This window comes from Dasypus novemcinctus, chromosome 11 (genome assembly GCF_030445035.2).
Source record: "Dasypus novemcinctus isolate mDasNov1 chromosome 11, mDasNov1.1.hap2, whole genome shotgun sequence".
Classification (NCBI taxonomy): Eukaryota; Metazoa; Chordata; class Mammalia; order Cingulata; family Dasypodidae; genus Dasypus; species Dasypus novemcinctus.
The window spans coordinates 108,807,252-108,825,148 of NC_080683.1; the positions used below are offsets into that span (position 1 = coordinate 108,807,252).

At 39.5% G+C, this 17,897-nt stretch overlaps 1 protein-coding gene across 14 annotated transcripts in view; it reads left to right on the forward strand.

Annotated features, from left to right (window-relative positions):
* Positions 1 to 17,897, forward strand: part of L3MBTL3 (L3MBTL histone methyl-lysine binding protein 3) — a 123,575-nt gene that overhangs the window by 102,637 nt on the left and 3,041 nt on the right. For all 14 annotated transcript variants that reach the window (XM_058307415.2, XM_058307426.2, XM_071218659.1 and 11 more), the window contains 2 exons: positions 13,127 to 13,296; positions 13,468 to 13,530. In XM_058307415.2, the coding sequence (XP_058163398.1) occupies positions 13,127 to 13,296; positions 13,468 to 13,530 (233 nt within the window). The remainder of the gene's footprint in view (positions 1 to 13,126; positions 13,297 to 13,467; positions 13,531 to 17,897) is intronic.

The following is a 17,897-nucleotide window of genomic DNA, read 5'->3' on the forward strand; positions in this document are numbered from 1 at the left end:
AGAGCAGAGCAGGGATTTCCAACTCTAAACGCATCCTCTTGACCACGACCCTGTGCTTTGGGCCAGGCTCATGTCCCAGTGCTCCCATTTTTCTCAGCTTTGGGCATGTCAGGTCTGGGCCTCAGTTTCTTCCCTCCAGGGATAGCCACCTCTCTAAATTAGACAGGGCATTTAGAGATTCTGGTCTCATTTTATCACTGGATTAAAGGAACAGGTCAAAACAAGAGGTCAGTGGGATCCCTGCTGTAAAGGGTGAGCGTTGTTCCACTTGGAAAAGGAAGAAATGGAGTGGCATCTGAGTCTGACAGTGGGAGCAGGAGGTATCCTTCATCTTTTCTGGGGTTTGCCTCCCTTGCAGTGGTTCTGTTGGGCCCTCACGGGATCAGTCCTGTTGAAGCAATCTCACCCTCCATGGTGGTAGAGGGCCCCTTTCTCCTAGGAGACCTCGTGTTTGCTCTAGGGGTTGTTTCCCTCTGTTGAAGGCTCAGTGCCTTGATGCTTCTTTTACAGTCAACTTTAGTAGAAATACCTTCTTATAATGACTAGTGTTTTCCCTCTTCACTTTTTCCTGCCCTAAGCCAAGTCAAGAGTTTTACTGCCTGGTACCCTCAACAAGAAATGCGTGACATGATGGGCAAATTTCTATTTTGGATAATTATATGATTATCTATAAAACTTCATTTCAAGAAAGTCTGTTAAAGTATGCTGTCTGTACATTGCCTTCCACAATTTTGAATACAGTGTAAGTGCTAAATAATTATTGAATGATTAATTTCAATACAGTGAATGGTAATGGTAAATAGTAGAGGCAAGGCTCTACTACCCAGTCTCTCAAGTATCAGTATATGAAAAATATTCCTGACTTGATGTTTTTCCGGAGGGTGTAAAACAGCAAAAAATTCACACAAAGTTCCTCGAAGTTGTTTCTCTTCTATGCTATGTTTCCTTTTTTTGCTCTGATACTAAGGAAGCCCAGCTGTTGATGATGGCTTAATGAATTATCTCCAAAAATGTATGAATTGTTTTCCAAGACACCTAAGTGACCCTTCCGTTTTGTTATTTTTAAGTGACATATTAGTATTTAATTAATTAAACACCTTCTGGTTTTATATAACCTTTATTACCCAAATATTACATATTTATTGTAGAATAATTAGAAAACACAGGGAAGTAAAAAAGTAGAAAATCAAAGTTGTCAGTATTTTCTTTTTCTAATGACACCATTTGCTGAATTCTGGTAAATACTTTTTTTTCAGACTTTTTATACATGAAATATTCTAATAAACTATTTTGCAACCTGAGATTTTTTAATTGAATAAGATTGCAGCCATTTAAATATCAATATCTGTGCTTCTTGCTACATAATATTAAATGTTCCTCTTTATAGATACGTGCTATAACACTTAACTAACCAATCCCCTATTTCTGGTCATCTAGGCTAGCTGTTTCATATCTCTCACTATTACAAAAAGTATTGCAATAAACTTTAGTAGTAAATAAACTTTAGTAGTAAGTTAGGATTAGATCTGTGTGTGTGACATAAAACACATATGTGGTTTATGCTAGGTATAAGAGGTTGATTTCTCTCTCACATATAAAAAGTTTAGAGGTAGGTGGTCCAGGGTTTAGATGGTACTCAACTATATCAGGAAATCAGCTTGCATCCGTCTTGTAGCTCTGCCTTGCAGAGCTTCTATATCCAACACCGTATTACAGCTGGAAGTGGTTACTGGCAGTTTAGCCGTTAAGTCAGTATTCTACCCAGCGGGAGGGAGAGACGAGGTGGGAGTGGTGGTGGACAAGCTAACACTCTTCAAGGACACTTCTGCTTATATCTCTTAGCAGAATGTGGTCATATGACCACCTCTAACTGTAAGAGAGGCCAGGAAGTGTAGTCTTCGTTCTGGGTACCATTATGTACCTTGCAGAGACCCTCACTGTAATTGTCTCATAGATTTCTTTTTTTTCAATTCCTCTCCCCTTCCTGCCGTCCTCCCCAATTGTCTGTGGTCTGTGTCCATTTGCTGTGTATTCTTCTGTGTCCACTTATATTCTTGTTCAGCAGCACCGGGAATTGTTTCTTTTTGTTGCGTCATCTTGCTCTGTCAGCTCTCTGTGTGTGCTGCACCACTCGTTGGCAGGCTGCACTTTTTTCGCACTGGGCAGCTCTCCTTACGGAGCGCATTCCTTGCACATGGGACTCCCCTACACGGGGGACACCCCTGTGTGGCACGGCAGTCCTTGTGCACATCAGCACTGCACTTGGCCCAGCTCTGCACGGGTCAGGGAGGTCCTGGGTTTGAACCCTGGGCCTCCTATATGGTAGGCAGATGCTCTATCTGTTGAGCCAAATCTGCTTCCCATGCCTCATAGATTTTTGTCAGCCTCCAGGCTTAATTATTTCTTTAAGATGCACTTCTAGACTTGGAACTGCTGAGTCAAAGAAAATAACTTTTTAAAACCATTTTGATATTTATTGCCACATAATTTCCCAGAATTTGGGGGCCAATTTACATTCCTACTAAAAGTTAGAAAGCCCTTTCTTCCTTTAATATTACCAGTACATAGGGTATTATCTGCTGTTGGCTTGATTTAATTTTTATAATTTTGAATGAAACAAAATGGTAAATTGTTTCAGTTTGCATGTTCTTTGGCAGTATTTTAAAAAGTAAGAGTATTTGGATAAATCATGGCTAACTGCAACATCACATAATCTAGCAGAGAATAATATATATACTCCTATGCTTATTTGTCAGTCATTAGATTTTTTTTTAAAGATTTATTTATTTATTTCTCTCTCTTTCTCCCTCCACCCCGGTTGTCTGTTCTCTGTGTCTATTTGCTGCGTCTTTGTTCGCTTCTGTTGTTGTAAGCGGCATGGGAATCTGTGTTTCTGTTGGTTGCGTCATCTTGTTGTGTCAGTTCTCCGTGTGTGTGGGGCCATTCCTGGGTAGGCTGCACTTTCTTTCGTGCTGGGCGGCTCTCCTTACGGGGCGCACTCCTTGCGCGTGGGGCTCCTCTACGTGGGGGACACCCCTGCGTGGCAGGGCACTCCTTGCGTGCATCAGCACTGCGAATGGGCCAGTTCCACACAGGTCAGGGAGGCCGCAGACCTCCCATATGGTAGACGGATGCCCTAACCACTGGGCCAATTCTGCCGCCCCAGTCATTAGATTTGTTTTTCTTTTTAACTTTTTATTTTGAAATAATTTTAAACTTAAACGATGGCTGCAAAAAGTAATAAAACCCCCATGCTGGGAACTTCAACATACTGGAGTTTGCTTTAAAAAAAAAAAAAAATTTATTGATACATATTAATAAAGCATACAGTGTATCCAAAGTGTACAAGCAATGGTATGTGGTATAATCACATAGTTGTGCGTTCATAATTTCAGTCATTTTTAAGGCATTTTATTATTTCAATAATATAAACAAAAAACAGACAACAAACAAAATCTGTCAATCTGCTATTTTCCCTGCTATACATAGCTACTCTTCTAGCTATTCTTGCACAGTTAATTATTTCTTTATTAAGCAGTTTTATTGAGTTATATTCATATACCATAAGATCTATCCCAAGCATATAATCAGTGGTTTTTATTTTTTATTTATTTTTGTTAGCTATTAAAAAGTCCTTTATTGTAAGATTGTAAAAAAAAAAATAGAAAAATACCTTGAAAGAAATTACAAATTATAAACAAGAGGGCAAGGCCAGGTTAGATTTAATATAATCAGTTATAAAAATTAGATAGCATGGCAACGTTTATAAATGGAAATAATAATTCAAATATAATAGAAATTAATTATAACAATTCTAATTTTTTAATTACAGCTCTAACTATTGAACATAAAAATCTCTAAGAATGAAATTAATTATTGGTTTAGTTGTTTAATTTCCATTGAGGCCATAATTCTTTCTATAAAATCAAATTCCTATTTGGAAATTCTTTACATCTTGCTGGGACGAATTAATGCAGATAATAATTTGCCAGCTCAAAATTTTATGAGGCAGAAAAACTCATTCTTGTTCAACAGTAGTCACACTAAATCATTACTGATCCAGATAGATTATTTTAATTAAAGTATATGAATAAGAAAGGGTTAAAGAAAAAAACGAAGTGTCCAAAAATATATCTCTTCTCCAGCCCTCATCAATTAAAATTGTTTATTTTGTATGAAAAAAAATTTACAAAATACTTATCGTAGAAACAATTTGCCAGTTGTGCTGAATAATTTTTGTTCATATACTATGATGTTGTTATTTTACATTTATCTGGTCTACTCCAGCTCCTTTTTGGTTACTAATTGCATGGAATACCTTTTTCTAACATTTCTCTTGTAGGCAACATATAGAGGGCTCTTTTTTTTTTTTTCATCCATTCTATCAGTCTATGTCTTTTGATTGGGGAGTTCAGCCCATTAACATTCAGTGTTATTACTGTAAAGGCATTACTTCATCCATTTTGTCTTTGGGCTCTCTGTGGTCATTTCCCTCAATTGTCTGTCTTTTTATCCTTTAGTTTACCCTTCCTAATAATCTTCATTTCTAAACTCTTCTCCAAATCTCTTGCCCTTTTTCCTTTCAGGCTGCAGTACCCCCTTTAGTATCTCCTGCAAATCTGGTCTTTTGGTAAAATATCCTTTCAGTTTTTGTCTGTGAAAACTTTGAACTCACCCTTATTTTTGAAGGACAGCTTTGCCAGATACAGAATCGTGGCTGGCAGTTTTTCTCTTTCAGTACGTTAAGTACATCATACCACTTTCTTCTCTCCTCCATGATTTCTGATGAGAGGTAGGTATTTAATTGCTTTGAGGTTCCCTTGTATGTGATGCTTCGCTTTTCTCTTGCTGCCTTCAGAATCCTTTGTTTATCTCTGATATTTGTCATTTCTGAATAGTAGGTGTCTCAGGGTCGGTCTATTTGGATTTATTCTGTTCAGTGTGCACTATCCTTCTTGAATATTGATATTTATGTCCTTCATAAGAGTTGGGAAGTTTTCAGTTGTTATTTCCTCACCTATTCATTCTGCCCCTTTTCCATTCTCTTCTCCTTCTGGGACAACGATAATGCAAATGTTTGTGCATTTCATGTTGTCATTCAATTCCCTGAGACTCTGTTCCATTTTTTCCATTCTCCTGTCTTTGCAGTTCAGATGTCCTGTCTCTGAAATCACTAATTCTGTCTTCAAGCAATTCAAATCTGCTTTTATGTGCCTCTAATGTATTTTTAATCTCATCCATCATGTCTTTCATTCCCATAAGGTCTGTTACTTTTCTTTGCAGTCTTTCAAATTGTTCTTTATGCTCCCCCAGTGTCTTCTTAATATTTTTTCACTTCTTTAATCATATTTTCTTTAAATTCTTTGAAGTGATTTAGGAGATTTGTGTGATTGCCACTGATTGTCTTAAATCCTGTGTCTCTTCAGGATATTTGGCATGTCAGTATATTGGTGAATTTACTCTGATGGCTAATATCTCTTTCTTGCCTATTGCTTTTTTCTCCCCACAGTTCCTCTTTGATATTTGGTTCAACTTATTCTCAGTTTTTAAAATTGCCCAGTTTAAGTTTTCAAAATTGGGCCAAGGACTCACTAGTGGGATGCAAATTTTTTTCTCAGGGGTTGGATATGAAGAGCATGAACAGTTTTTGTCCATGCAATTTCCAGATAAGCCAGCAGATGGCACTAGTCAGTGTACCTTTCCATGGAGGTATTTCAGTCTCAGCTTTCCTGTCTTTGTGTGTTGAATCTCCAGATTAGAGATTCAAAGCTGGCTCTCCTGGCAGAATTCACTGAAAAAAAAAAAAAGGATCCTGACCTCCCCTCCCTTTTCCCTTGAAATAGCTGACAGGAAGGAAGGCGTCTGCTCCCCGCTCAGTCTGCTGCAGCAAGCCAGGTGTTTTACCCCAGCTTAATATCTTGAGGATGGGGGAGGGGAGTACTTCCCATCCACCATGGGGGCTTGGTAACTCACACTCATCTCTCTGTCCCTCACCCTCCTGGGAGTTGTGTAGCACTGTCTTGGTCTGCTAACTCTCAAAGCAGGTCCCTCAGACAGCTTTTGGGTCTTTCTCCATTGTTTTTGTGAGAGCATTCAGCTCTGCCTGTTAGTTCATTGCCATCTTCCCACAATCCTTCTAGATTTATTTTTAACAAAGTGATATATTATAGACTTGATATGATTTTATTCTCAAATGCTTATTTTAAAAAGTATTATTCAGTAATGTCAGCAAGCCTGTATTATTATTTTCCTCCTGTGGTTCTTTATTCAGGATAGATTCTTAATGAAAATGTTAAGGCTGCTTCTTACCTGAGAAAATGATCATTTATTTAGATTTCTTACAAACTCTGATTTGAATTAGCCCAAGGACCATAAACCTGAGATAAAGCCTCAGTAGTATATTCTAGAAGCTTGTGTACCATGACCAATAATTGTTAGGACTTCTGCTCTGCCCAGACATTATACAACAACGTCATCAGATGCTTATTGCTACAGTGAAACACATTTGCTGTTGTCACAGCCCGAAAATAGCCATTTTACAGGCATCCGTCTGTGAAGTCAGTGGCAAAGTTCTTCCTAAGGGAACACAGGTGAAACACAGTAATTACAGACTCTACTGCAAACTTCCATTTGTTAGTCAATTACAAATTTGCTTATAACGAGGAAGCACTCTCTTTGATCATTTTTTTTAAATTTACATATCACTTATCTCTTGTCATTTTTCCCTAAGGATCTTTTTTAGGAATGTTACTGTTGTTTTTCTTTTTAAGAGAGTGAAGAACCCATTCAGAAGAGGTAAAATAATTTTCCTGAGTCATTTAAGTAGTTGGGGGTGTAGCAAGGGCTCAGATATATCTCCTTTCTTCAGTGGGAAAGGGAACTCAAAATTAAGCTATTCATAATGGAGAGATCTGTGTCTAGTTTTGTGTGACTAGTGAGTCCTCTGATTTGGTCTATAGATGTAGCAGTTATATTTCCATCCTCATCAGATAACAGGACATTCAAGAGAGATCATATGAGAATTTATAGTACAAAAACCTACCTATTGACTCATTTATTCTACAATTATTTTTGGTCAGCTTTTAAGTCATACATATACACAAGGTATTTCTTTTAATTTACTATAATTAAGTAGGAAGATAAGAAGTAGAAAAAATTCTTACAGAGCCAGGAAATGTTAGTAAAGTTCCTGTCACATATGCAAAAGGAGGGAAGAGTGGGAGAGGGAGGGTACACATCTGGAATAGTGTATCAAGGGGAATACTTGATCAGTGGGACCACAAGGGGCTCCAGGGAGGATGGGAGAGAGCGTTTAATTTGGCTCCTGGAAAGAGGACAGCATGTTACACAGCAGTATCCTTACTGTGCCTGGGGGTGGGGGATGGGGGTCATGATATCAGAGTTCAGGGAAGTATTGGAAATCTGGGTGTGCATGATTTTTGGTGGCCTAGTAGGGGAGACAACCAAATGAGGAAGGAAATGGATGGGTGCATATCCATCGTGTGGTCTTCTACAAAAATGTCTCTCTGGTGAGCCTTTCGTACATCAGGAATGATTGCTACAGAGGGAGTTTTCATTTATGGAAATTGGATTGAATGCTGTATTTTGACAACAGTTTGCTCCACCCTTGGCTATAATGCCTAGGAGATGTCTTAGGGAATCTCTTGCAGGTCTGAGAAAGGACTTCTGCCCACAGCTACTTTGTCTGGGTGATATTGTGGTTCTTAGCATACCAGTGGGTGATGAAGCATGTGTGGGGAGCATCCTTTTTCCTCACAGAGGTGTGATGGGATCCATCCAGGGAGTCTTCTGCTCGCCCCGTGCTGGTATTCTCCTGGCACTTGGGAAGGGAATGCTTGAAATTGAAATGTGGAAAGAGATCTGAACAGTGCATCCCACTTCTATGCAGTATCTCCTGGCTTGTGGGCTCCAGGATCTTCGGGGTGCTGTGTTCTGTGATGGGGAGCTACTTCTCAGCTGGTCCTGGTCTGACATTTAGTTAGGACATTCCTCAGATTACTCCAGTATCTCTCATGTTCACAAAACACTCAAAATCAATTTTTAGGCTATGTAAACAGTTTCAAAAAGAAAAAAAGTATTTCCTTTTCACGGATTAGTGAGTGGTAGACATAGAAATCACCCTTGGTCTGTTCTGGGTCCCTTGGTAAATAGAACAGAAGTTCTGTGAAAGTACAAAGCTGGAAACCTAATAGGGCAGATAAGGAAGCAATTTGACCATATACCTTTAGTAAAGTTTCATTTCTGGAAACTTCATGAAATAGAGAAAATGCCTTTAAAAAGTACAGTTTTTCATGCAGGTGGATAGTTTGAGAGCAGGGGTTAGAAATATGGCCCTAGTAAATTGATGGTGGCAGAACTGTCTTCCAGAACAAAAGGCTGTGTTTCCTGAAATAGCATGTTGTCCATCAGACCCACTCTTCCTACCTTTGGCACTGAGCCAGCTGCTTGAGCCACTCTGTTTGCATTTATTTTAATCCATATCGCATGTTTAAAAACAAAACAAAGCAAAACGTGGGGTTGTTTTTCTTTTCAATTCAGGGAATCAAATGCAAATTCGCTTAAATGAAGTTGCTTTCTTTGTGATTTTGGATTGGAATCATGCCTAACACACTATTTGGTTTCCAAGGAGATGGCATAGTACATGGCTGTTAAATAGTACAGTTGCCCCATTTGTCAGGAAAATCGTACCAGATTCCAGAGAATCAGTCAGCACAGAAGAATCATCCAAGGAAACAGTTTTAAAGTGGAACAGGCAAAGTTGGGTGTTAGAATTTGAGTGGTGTATGTGTTTAGGCCTATCTATAAGATTAGGTTCAAAGATATGCAAAAGCTTTCACAAATGCAGGGTCTTCTGAATTTTTAATCATCTCTTCAGAATGGCTCAGTTAGTTTTCTGAGGAATAATTCCAAGCCTTAGAAATGAACTGTGAATGATCCAATGATAGCAGGTAAAATGATGGAGTGAACAGTGCAAATGTTTGTACAGCAAAATGAGTTATAGAATAACTGACATTTAATATGGGACAAGAACAATCTAAATACAAATTATAAAGTAGGTTCTATAGTTTTACTATGTTGTAAATTCAGAAATCTTACCATTTCCTTTAAGCCTGTCTCATGAAAGATTTACCAATACTGTATTTCAAAGAGTTGTTAAATTCTTAGGAATTTCTGAGATAAAGGGAATGTTTTTAAGTAATCCCATATTTATGTTAAACAGAAATGTCTTAAACTCTGGGAAACTTAAAAAGAACAGCAGTTGATACTGATTCATACTACTTGCCATGTAATAGATAATATGATCTAAAATGAATTATGTGAGAACAGTTGAATGAAATGTGGAAAGAGAGGGGCAATGGTAGCTTTAAAAAAATATATTGGAAGAATTGAAATGGCTCATGTGGGGCAGATAATAGCATTTTTCTGCTTGAATTGAGTGGGGTAAAACTAGAACCACTGGGTGTGAGCTCCAGTAAGTGATTTTGACTGAGCATAGTCTCTAACATTCAGAGCAATTCAAAATATAGATTAGGCAAGTTTATGAGAAGAATTATTAGAGAATCACAGTAAACACTAGGCAATAAATTTTTAAAGAACTGTACCACTTACAGTAACATCAGAAAACACCAGATAAATAGGAATAAATTTAACAAAAGATGTGCAAGTCCTCTACATGAAAACCGTAAAACATTAGCAAGCAGTATTAGAGAAGACCCTCAGAGATGGAAGGACATACCGTGTTTATGGATTGGAAAACTCAATGTTATAAAGACATCATTTCTCACCAAACTGATCTCTAATCGGTGGCAACCCCAACCTAAACCCTAGCATTTTATTAATAAGCTGATTTTCTAAAATTAATATGGAAATGCAAAAGGCTAACGCTAGTCAAGGCAATCTTGTAGGAGAACATAGCCGAAGTACCTGGGTCACAGATATCAGTCCCGTTATAAAGTTATTCTAATTAAAGTCAGTGGATTGCTACGGAGACGCTGGTGGAACACAGGAGAGAATCTGCAAGCACACCACATTTATATTTATGATAAAACTGGCACTGCAGTACAGCAGGAAGTCTTAGAGGAAAGCAGAGATTATCTTCCTGACCTTGAAGTAAACAGTTCTTCAGTAGACATACAAAGCAATAACCACAAAGGAAAAAATTAATAAATGGTATTTTATTACAATTCAGAACATCTGTTATCAAAAGGCCCTTTTAATAAGAGAGTGAAAAGGAAAACACCAAAGGAGAGCAAGTGTTTCTAATACATATTTCCAACAAAGGATTCCTACCCAGAATATATATATATATATATAAAAAACAGTAGCAGTTTCTACAAATCAATAAGAAAAAGGCAAGATAACCCAATGGGAAAATAGGCATAAAACATGAGTAAACATTTTAAATAGGAAGAACTCTATTTAGGCAGTAGACATAAGAAAAGGTTCTCGGCTTCATTTGTTTTCAGACAAATGCAATTAAAACCACTATATTATCCTATTATGCACCCACCAGTGTGGTTAAAATAAAAGAGGTAGACATATCTCATATGCTCTTGGTGTGTGGTATATATGTTTATTAATACAACCATTTTGAGAAACTGACAGGTTTTGATGAAGCCAAATGTGACAGTTTGAGATTATTTATGAATCCCAAAAAGAATAAGACTATGTTTGTAAACTAGTCTATGTCACTGGGTGTGATACCCTTCGATTAAATTCTAAGGTGTTACATTTACTTGATAAAATCAATTTAGGACTTGATTTGACCACGATAGTAGGGCATGACTCAAGTTGAGTCCCCAGCACCTTGGTGGGCTGATATAAATGGGCAGTCCCTCAGGAAGACACAAGAAGAGCTCTGTCATTCATCCTGGGGGCCCGGGTAACTCATTCACCTGAAGAGAACAGAGTAGCTGAGAACGCCCAGAAAGAAGCCTTATGCCGGAGACTGACATAGGAAGCCTTGAGAGACTAGGCAGAGATCGCCTGCCATCAACAGGTGGTAGCTGACTTTGGTAAAAAACGACCTTTTTATGGTACCTTTAGTTGGACTTTCCACAGCATTAGGACTATAAGGTATTACCTAAAATAAATACCCTTTATAAAAGCCAGCAAATTTCTGGTACTTTGCATCAGCACTCCTTTGGCTGACTAATACATCGAATGTACCTCAAAGTTTCACTCTTCAATATATATGCAACAGAAATACAGACAGTTGTTCAAAAAATATATATGTATAAGAATATTCATCGCAACATCTGGGTAATAGGCAAAATTTTAAAACAACTCAAATGTCCATCAGCTCCAAAGGGGTAAATTAATTGTGGGCAATTCATAATAATGGAACACCATACAGCAAAGAGCAGATGAACTACAGCTATACACAACATGGATGAGTCTTACAAATATGATTTTGAGAGAAAGAAATCTGGACACACAAGATTCCTCTTACAGTTCAAAAGCAGGGGTAGACAAATCTATGGTGTGAGAAGTCAGGTGTGACAAATTGAAACTGTACGTGCCCCAGAAAAGTCATGCCCTTAGAGTTAATCCATTCCTGTGGGTGTGAATCTATAGTAAATGGGACCTTTTCATCCAGTTACTTCAGTAAAGTGTGACCCAGGGTGGGTCTAAATCCTCTTACTGGAATCCTTTATAAACGTGATGAATATGGACAGAGAGAGAGAAACTGAGAGTAAGTCCCAGAAACCAAAAGCTGAAATCAACAGAACACAGAAGTACAGATAGAAACCCACAAGAGCTGAGAGAGGAAGCCACAGAAATCAGGAAGCTGAACGCAACAAGACGTGGAGGAGAAAGGAGACGCTCCCATGTGCCTTCCCGTTTGACAGAGGAGTCCAGGGTCGCTGGCAGTCGGGCTTTGGGGAGTGAACATTGCCTGATGCCTTGATTTGGACATTTTTCACAGCCTCAGAACTGTAAGCTTGCAACCTAATAAATGCCCATTGTAAAAGCCAACCCATTTCCGGTATATTGTTTTTGGCAGCTTTAATAAACTAACATCAGGGAAACATGTTCCCTCGATGGGTTGAGTGTGACTGGAACTGGGCACGAGGGGGCTAGGTGTGCCAGCTGCATTCTGTTTCTTGATCCAGGTGTTGATTACATGGATGTGTCCACTTTGAGAAAATTCATTAAGCTGTACACTTTTGTATACTTCCTATAAATATTTTTCTTCAATTAAAAAAAAAAAAAAGCTTACTTTAAAAAACCCTTAATGGTCTGAATGCCTAAACCAGGTAGCCATTTGGTGAAGATGGTATAGTGGAATATCACGGTAGCAGGGCTGCTGTGTGAGGGAGGGTACATGAGGCAGGGGTGCCTTTCTAAGGTGTTGTAAGGAAGAAATTTCTGTTCTAAAAGATCATAAGGGGATACCCATTTATATGCTCATAAGTCAAGAGCCCAAGGACATAAATCATTTGCTAGAGAATCACTGTTTTAAGAGAGCAGTAGTAATACAGCTGGGTTTGGATTCAGTAGATCTAGCAGAATATTCTATTATTTTAATTTGCACAAAGGAAGACTGATCAAATTGTTTACCTTATTGCTAGTTTATTTTCATTGAAATAATTTCCTATTCCCTTCTTTCAAAAAGCTTTAAGTTGTCTATTAAAAAGTCAGTACAATTAGTAAATAGTCATTGAGAGAACAAATCTGATGAGAGAACAAGTACAAGGACTGTAATGGGTCACAGGTTTCAGGATTCTCGTATACAATTTGGCAGGGAGCTTTCTGACTTCCAAAGCAGAAAAGGAAACCAGTACCATGTCTAGAGCAAGATGGTGTTTTTTTTTCCTTGATACTGAAACTGAGGCAAAGTTCTTATCTGAAGCATTAGGACATCATGATGTTGTCTGCAACCCTGGCTGGTGTAGCAGACATCAGCTGGATTTACAGGTGGTATCTTAGAGTCACTTTCTGGAAAGCCAGAGGAGGGAGTATTATTCAGTGAGTACCACGCTGAAGGAATCAGTGCTGTATCTACCTCACCCCCAGTCTCGTTATTTGGGAGCAAGTGTGGCATTTGAGGCTTTACGGCCCCTTTTCAGAAAGTGATTTCCCATATGTTTCAACTGACCAGGTACCCGGGAAGAACCCACCGTCCAGCAGGCACAGCGTCGGTCGGCCGTCTTTCTGTCCTTTAAGTCCCCAATTCCTTGTCTGCCCTTGCGCTGGGAGCAGCAGAGCAAACTTCTCCCAACTGTTGCTGGAATCCCTGCCAGTAAAGTTTCCAAATGGAGTACAGATGAGGTATGTTTTATTTTCTTTGTCTGAGACCAGATATGAGTACTAAGTTATGGGGTGGACACTGTGAATGTGTTTGGGTTTTAGTCTTTTGTTCTGAAAGAGACGTTATACTGAGGGAAACTGCTAAAGTGTGGATTTCTTTTTAACGGGGACTTTGCATGTTACTTTTGACAGGTGTCAGAATTCATACAGAGTTTACCTGGGTGTGAAGAACATGGAAAGGTATTTAAAGATGAAGTAAGTGTTCTGTTAAATTGCAGTATGTTCTTAATGGGATCAGAGCACTGAAATGCAGTGAATAGTGAAATGTGAATTCGCAGAGGTGGGAGGAGATGAGTTATGTTGAAATTAACAAATTGTTATTTAGGTGTCCAACAAGCAGCATGAATCAGTTGTATAAAAATGTCTTTGATTAAGATGTGATGCTAAAGGAATGTCTGTAAGTAGCATTTTATGATGCTTCACAGCAGTAGTACTAAACTTATTATATATACAGTTATATAGTTTATGGTACGGAAAGAAGCCAAAGAAATACACAAGCAGCATTTTTGTTTATTTTTAATAAAGCGAAATCTTTTCCATGATTTTTTTCACCTATCATTTTAACAACACCAAAATCAACTCCATTTGGTGCTTGTACTAAATAATGATACCCTGACTGCTAAAGCAATGCCTCAGCTCTTTCATTTTTTCAGTAATGTTTAAAATAACTGGTATTTATTAGTCTGCTTTTGGATGATTTTTATTAGTTGTTTTCATCTACTTGTCCAATATTTCTAAATAAGGGATGATTAATAATGATATCACCTCTGTAGAGTATTAGAATAAAAAGGAATGTGATTTCTACCTCACTAGACGTAGTGGTGTGAGACACTGTCCCCTAGAGACCTCTGGAATATGTCACTGCCTGCCACCTCCATCAAGCAGGGCAGTCAGTTACGGCTCTGAACTTGGCCATGTGGAATGCTGCCAGAAGGCAGAAGTAGACTGATCTCAGAAGGCTCTTTCCAACGTCTGCTCTCCACAGTGATGCACATATGCACCTCATTTGCCCCCATGGTTTATTGGACTGTTACGAATAGCAGGCTTCAGTTATGAGCCTGGCACAACCTTAGGCCAGCAAAGAGTCCAGCCGCTGGTGGTCAGTGTCCTTATACTGTTAGACATCATTCATGCTTTATACGCCTGCCTCTTCTGATTTAAGATCTTATTTCAAAAATGCTTACCTCCTTTCTAATTGATCTTTAATTGGCAGTTGTTCAGATTTTGAGTTTCCCCAACTTCGAAATCTAAGTGACTTTGTATACTGCTCTCAGCTAATTTCCGATCCCTGAATGGACTCTCGGATATACAAAGGGCGTTGTTGCTCTTTTTCTCTGAAATACATGTAGTCGTTACCTTTATAAAATAATAAAACAATTTTGAAAATAAATTTGCATTTTGCCCGTTTTAGTTTCCTTGGCTGCACAAGCAAATGCCATGCAGTGGTTCAGCTTAAACGATGGGAATTTATTTGCTTGTGGTTTTGAGGCAAAGAGGAAGTCCAGATCAAGGCATCATCTATGCGATGTTTTCTTCCCGAAGACTGTTGTTCTGGGGGTGGCTGCGGGCGGTCCTTGGTCCTTAGCTTTCCTGTCACAGGGCAGTGCACGTGGCGCCCTCTCCTGGCCTCTCACTTCTTTTCCAGGTTCCCCTGATTTCAGAATCTGGCTGCTCCTTCTGCAGCCTTCTGTATATACATCTGAAATTCATTCTCTTATTAAGGACTCCAGTAATAAGTTAAGACCCATCCTGATTGAGGTGGGCAACATCTTAACTGAAGTAACCTTATCAAAAAGTCCTATTTACAGTGGGTTCACACCCATAGGAATAAATTTGATGGATTAATAACATGTTTTTCTGGGGAACATATATTTCCAAACCACCACACCTATTTTATAAATTATATTTTTGTTTCTGTTAATATCTAGATCATCCATATAGGTTCACTCTCTTGTTTAGTTTAAGTAAATAAGATTCAAGTTCAAATTCAAAAGGTCATTTATTTGAATAGTTTTTTCTTCATGGCGTATTATTTTTGGAGATACTCCTCAAACCCCAGGTATCCCCAAAGCCAGATCTTTCCTTTGAGAAGTGGGATAATGAGCTTTCCCTGTCCTATTGTGTCATTCATATACTCAGTCCTTTATTCATTCACCCTGCAAACATTTGTTACATTCCTACCCTGTGTTACTCCGCATTGTGCTCTAGTAAGAAGGATGCTTCAAAGATAGGAAGACATAATCCCTCCTCTGAAGTGCCTCACATCCTCAGCAGGCGTTGGCTTTGAGTCCTAGGGTTGAGCCATAATGCAAATCTTGTGTAAGTCATCTCTAAAAGGCAAGCTGTGAGTATCAGGCTGTTCTACTATTGGAAACCACCTTCGACTTCTCCCTCTCTCTCACACATTCAGCTCAAATCTGTCCAAATCCTGTATTTTGAAAACATGGGGATTTTGACAACTTCTCTCTACCTCCTCCACCACCTTCCTGATCCAAGTCATCATCATCCCCCACCTGGATTAATGGCAATTCCCTCCTGTGGGGGGTGGGCTTCTATTTTTGCTCCCCTGCAATCTATTCCCAGCACGGCCAAGGCGATCCTGCTAAAACAAGTCAAATCATGCCACTCCTCTGCTCAGCTCCTTCTGGTTGCTTCATAACCCCTTCCGAGTGCCTGCAGTCTGAACTCCCGTTGCCTCCCTCACCTCCTGACCTTTTTCTGCTCCGCCCTTTGCCTATGTTGTTCCAGCCAAGCTGTCCGACTTGACATTCCTCAGTTTTGCAGCACGTCTGGCTCTTCCCACTGCCTGGAATGTTCCTCCTCCAGATGTTCTCCGTGCTCGTTCCTTCTGCCCAGATACCACTTTCTCAAGGGATCTACCCTGACCATCCTACTTTAATGCCATCTGCTGCCCCACCCAACTCCCCAGCCAGCTTTATTTTTTTCACAGCACTAATTACCTTCTAAGTTATTAATTTACTTATTATGTTTATGCTTTCTGTCTTTCTCCCACCACTAGAATGCTAGCTCCACCAAGAATTGGTGTTTTTTGTTTGTTTTTTGTTCTTTGCCTGTTTTATTCTCTGCTCCATGCCCAGGCCCTAGAAGAGTATCTGGAACATGGAAACAGTTACTAGGTTTTTGTCGAGTATATATATGCATACCCTTATACTTTTAGGCTTATTCCGACAAGGAGATTGTCACCATGATTTACAGAATCCAAACATTTGAAAGGAATAATGAGGGCACAGTGGAAAGAATGGCCTGGAAGGCTAGAGCCCCTGCTTCCAAATTCTGTTCCTAGTTTGGGGCCATTAGCAAGACAATCTCTGAAGCTTTCAGTTTCTCTAGGAGTTAAACTACTTTCTATGCATTACAAAAGCTGATGAAAAAATAAGCTCAGCAGTTAAGGCAGTGATAACAGTTCTTATAACATTACAAGATGAGGCGGCGGACTTGGCCCAGTGGTTAGGGTGTCCGTCTACCACATAGGAGGTCCGCGGTTCAAACCCCAGGCCTCCTTGACCCGTGTGGAGCTGGCCCATGCGCAGTGCTGATGCACGCAAGGAGTGCCCTGCCACACAGGAGTGTCCCCCGCGTAGGGGAGCCCCACGCGCAAGGAGTTCACCCCATAAGGAGAGCCGCCCAGCGCAAAAGAAAGTGCAGCCTGCCCAGGAGTGGTGCCACACGCACAGAGAACTGACACAACAAGATGACGCAACAAAAAGAAACACAGATTCCCGTGCTGCTGACAACAGAAGCAGACAAAGAAGACGCAGCAAATAGACACAGAGAATAGACAACCAGGGTGGGGGGAGAAGGGGAGAGAAATAAATAAATCTTAAAAAAATAAAATTACAAGATGACTCTAGTTCTTACTCTCTAAGTACACAGAACTTAGATTGACATGGTTTTTTAAATTTTGTTTCTGAAAATGAGTAAGGAAAATCTCGATTACATTAGCACTGGTGAACTGTGTGCAGAATTTAGAAGTACTTTTTAGTTGAACTTTTAGTTAAGCTTACTTAACCCTGTGGCTTGTCCTCATGCCACATATGGGAACAGCCTGAGTGTAGATGAGTCTGGCACTAGCCTCAAGTTGTGTCACTTTATAATAAATAATAATCATCTACCAAATCTTTCCATCTCTTTCCCCTCCTGACGTTTCAAATCTCAGCCTCTCAGCACTCTGGGAGCTTCCTTTTCTTGGTCATCTGTCACGTTAAACTCAGTAATCTCCCGGTGACTGCGTTTCTGCTTCAAGGCTTCAGTAGGGCCCAGGTTATTACAGCCCAGTCCGTCTTTGTGAGGGGCTCCTTGGGCTGGCATGTTAGGTGACACTTTCCTTAAGGACTTAGAAGACTTTTATCAGGCTGTCCATTCTCCTAAGCTCTGCCTTAGTTAAGTGGAGTGTTAAAAGATCTTATATGCTGCCGTATAACCCACTGAATGGACTGGGAGAGCATGAACTACCACATAAACTGTGATCCCTGCTGTGTAGCAGTGCTCCAAAATGTATCATATCAAACGCCGTGACTGTGCCCCGCTAATGAACGAGCTTG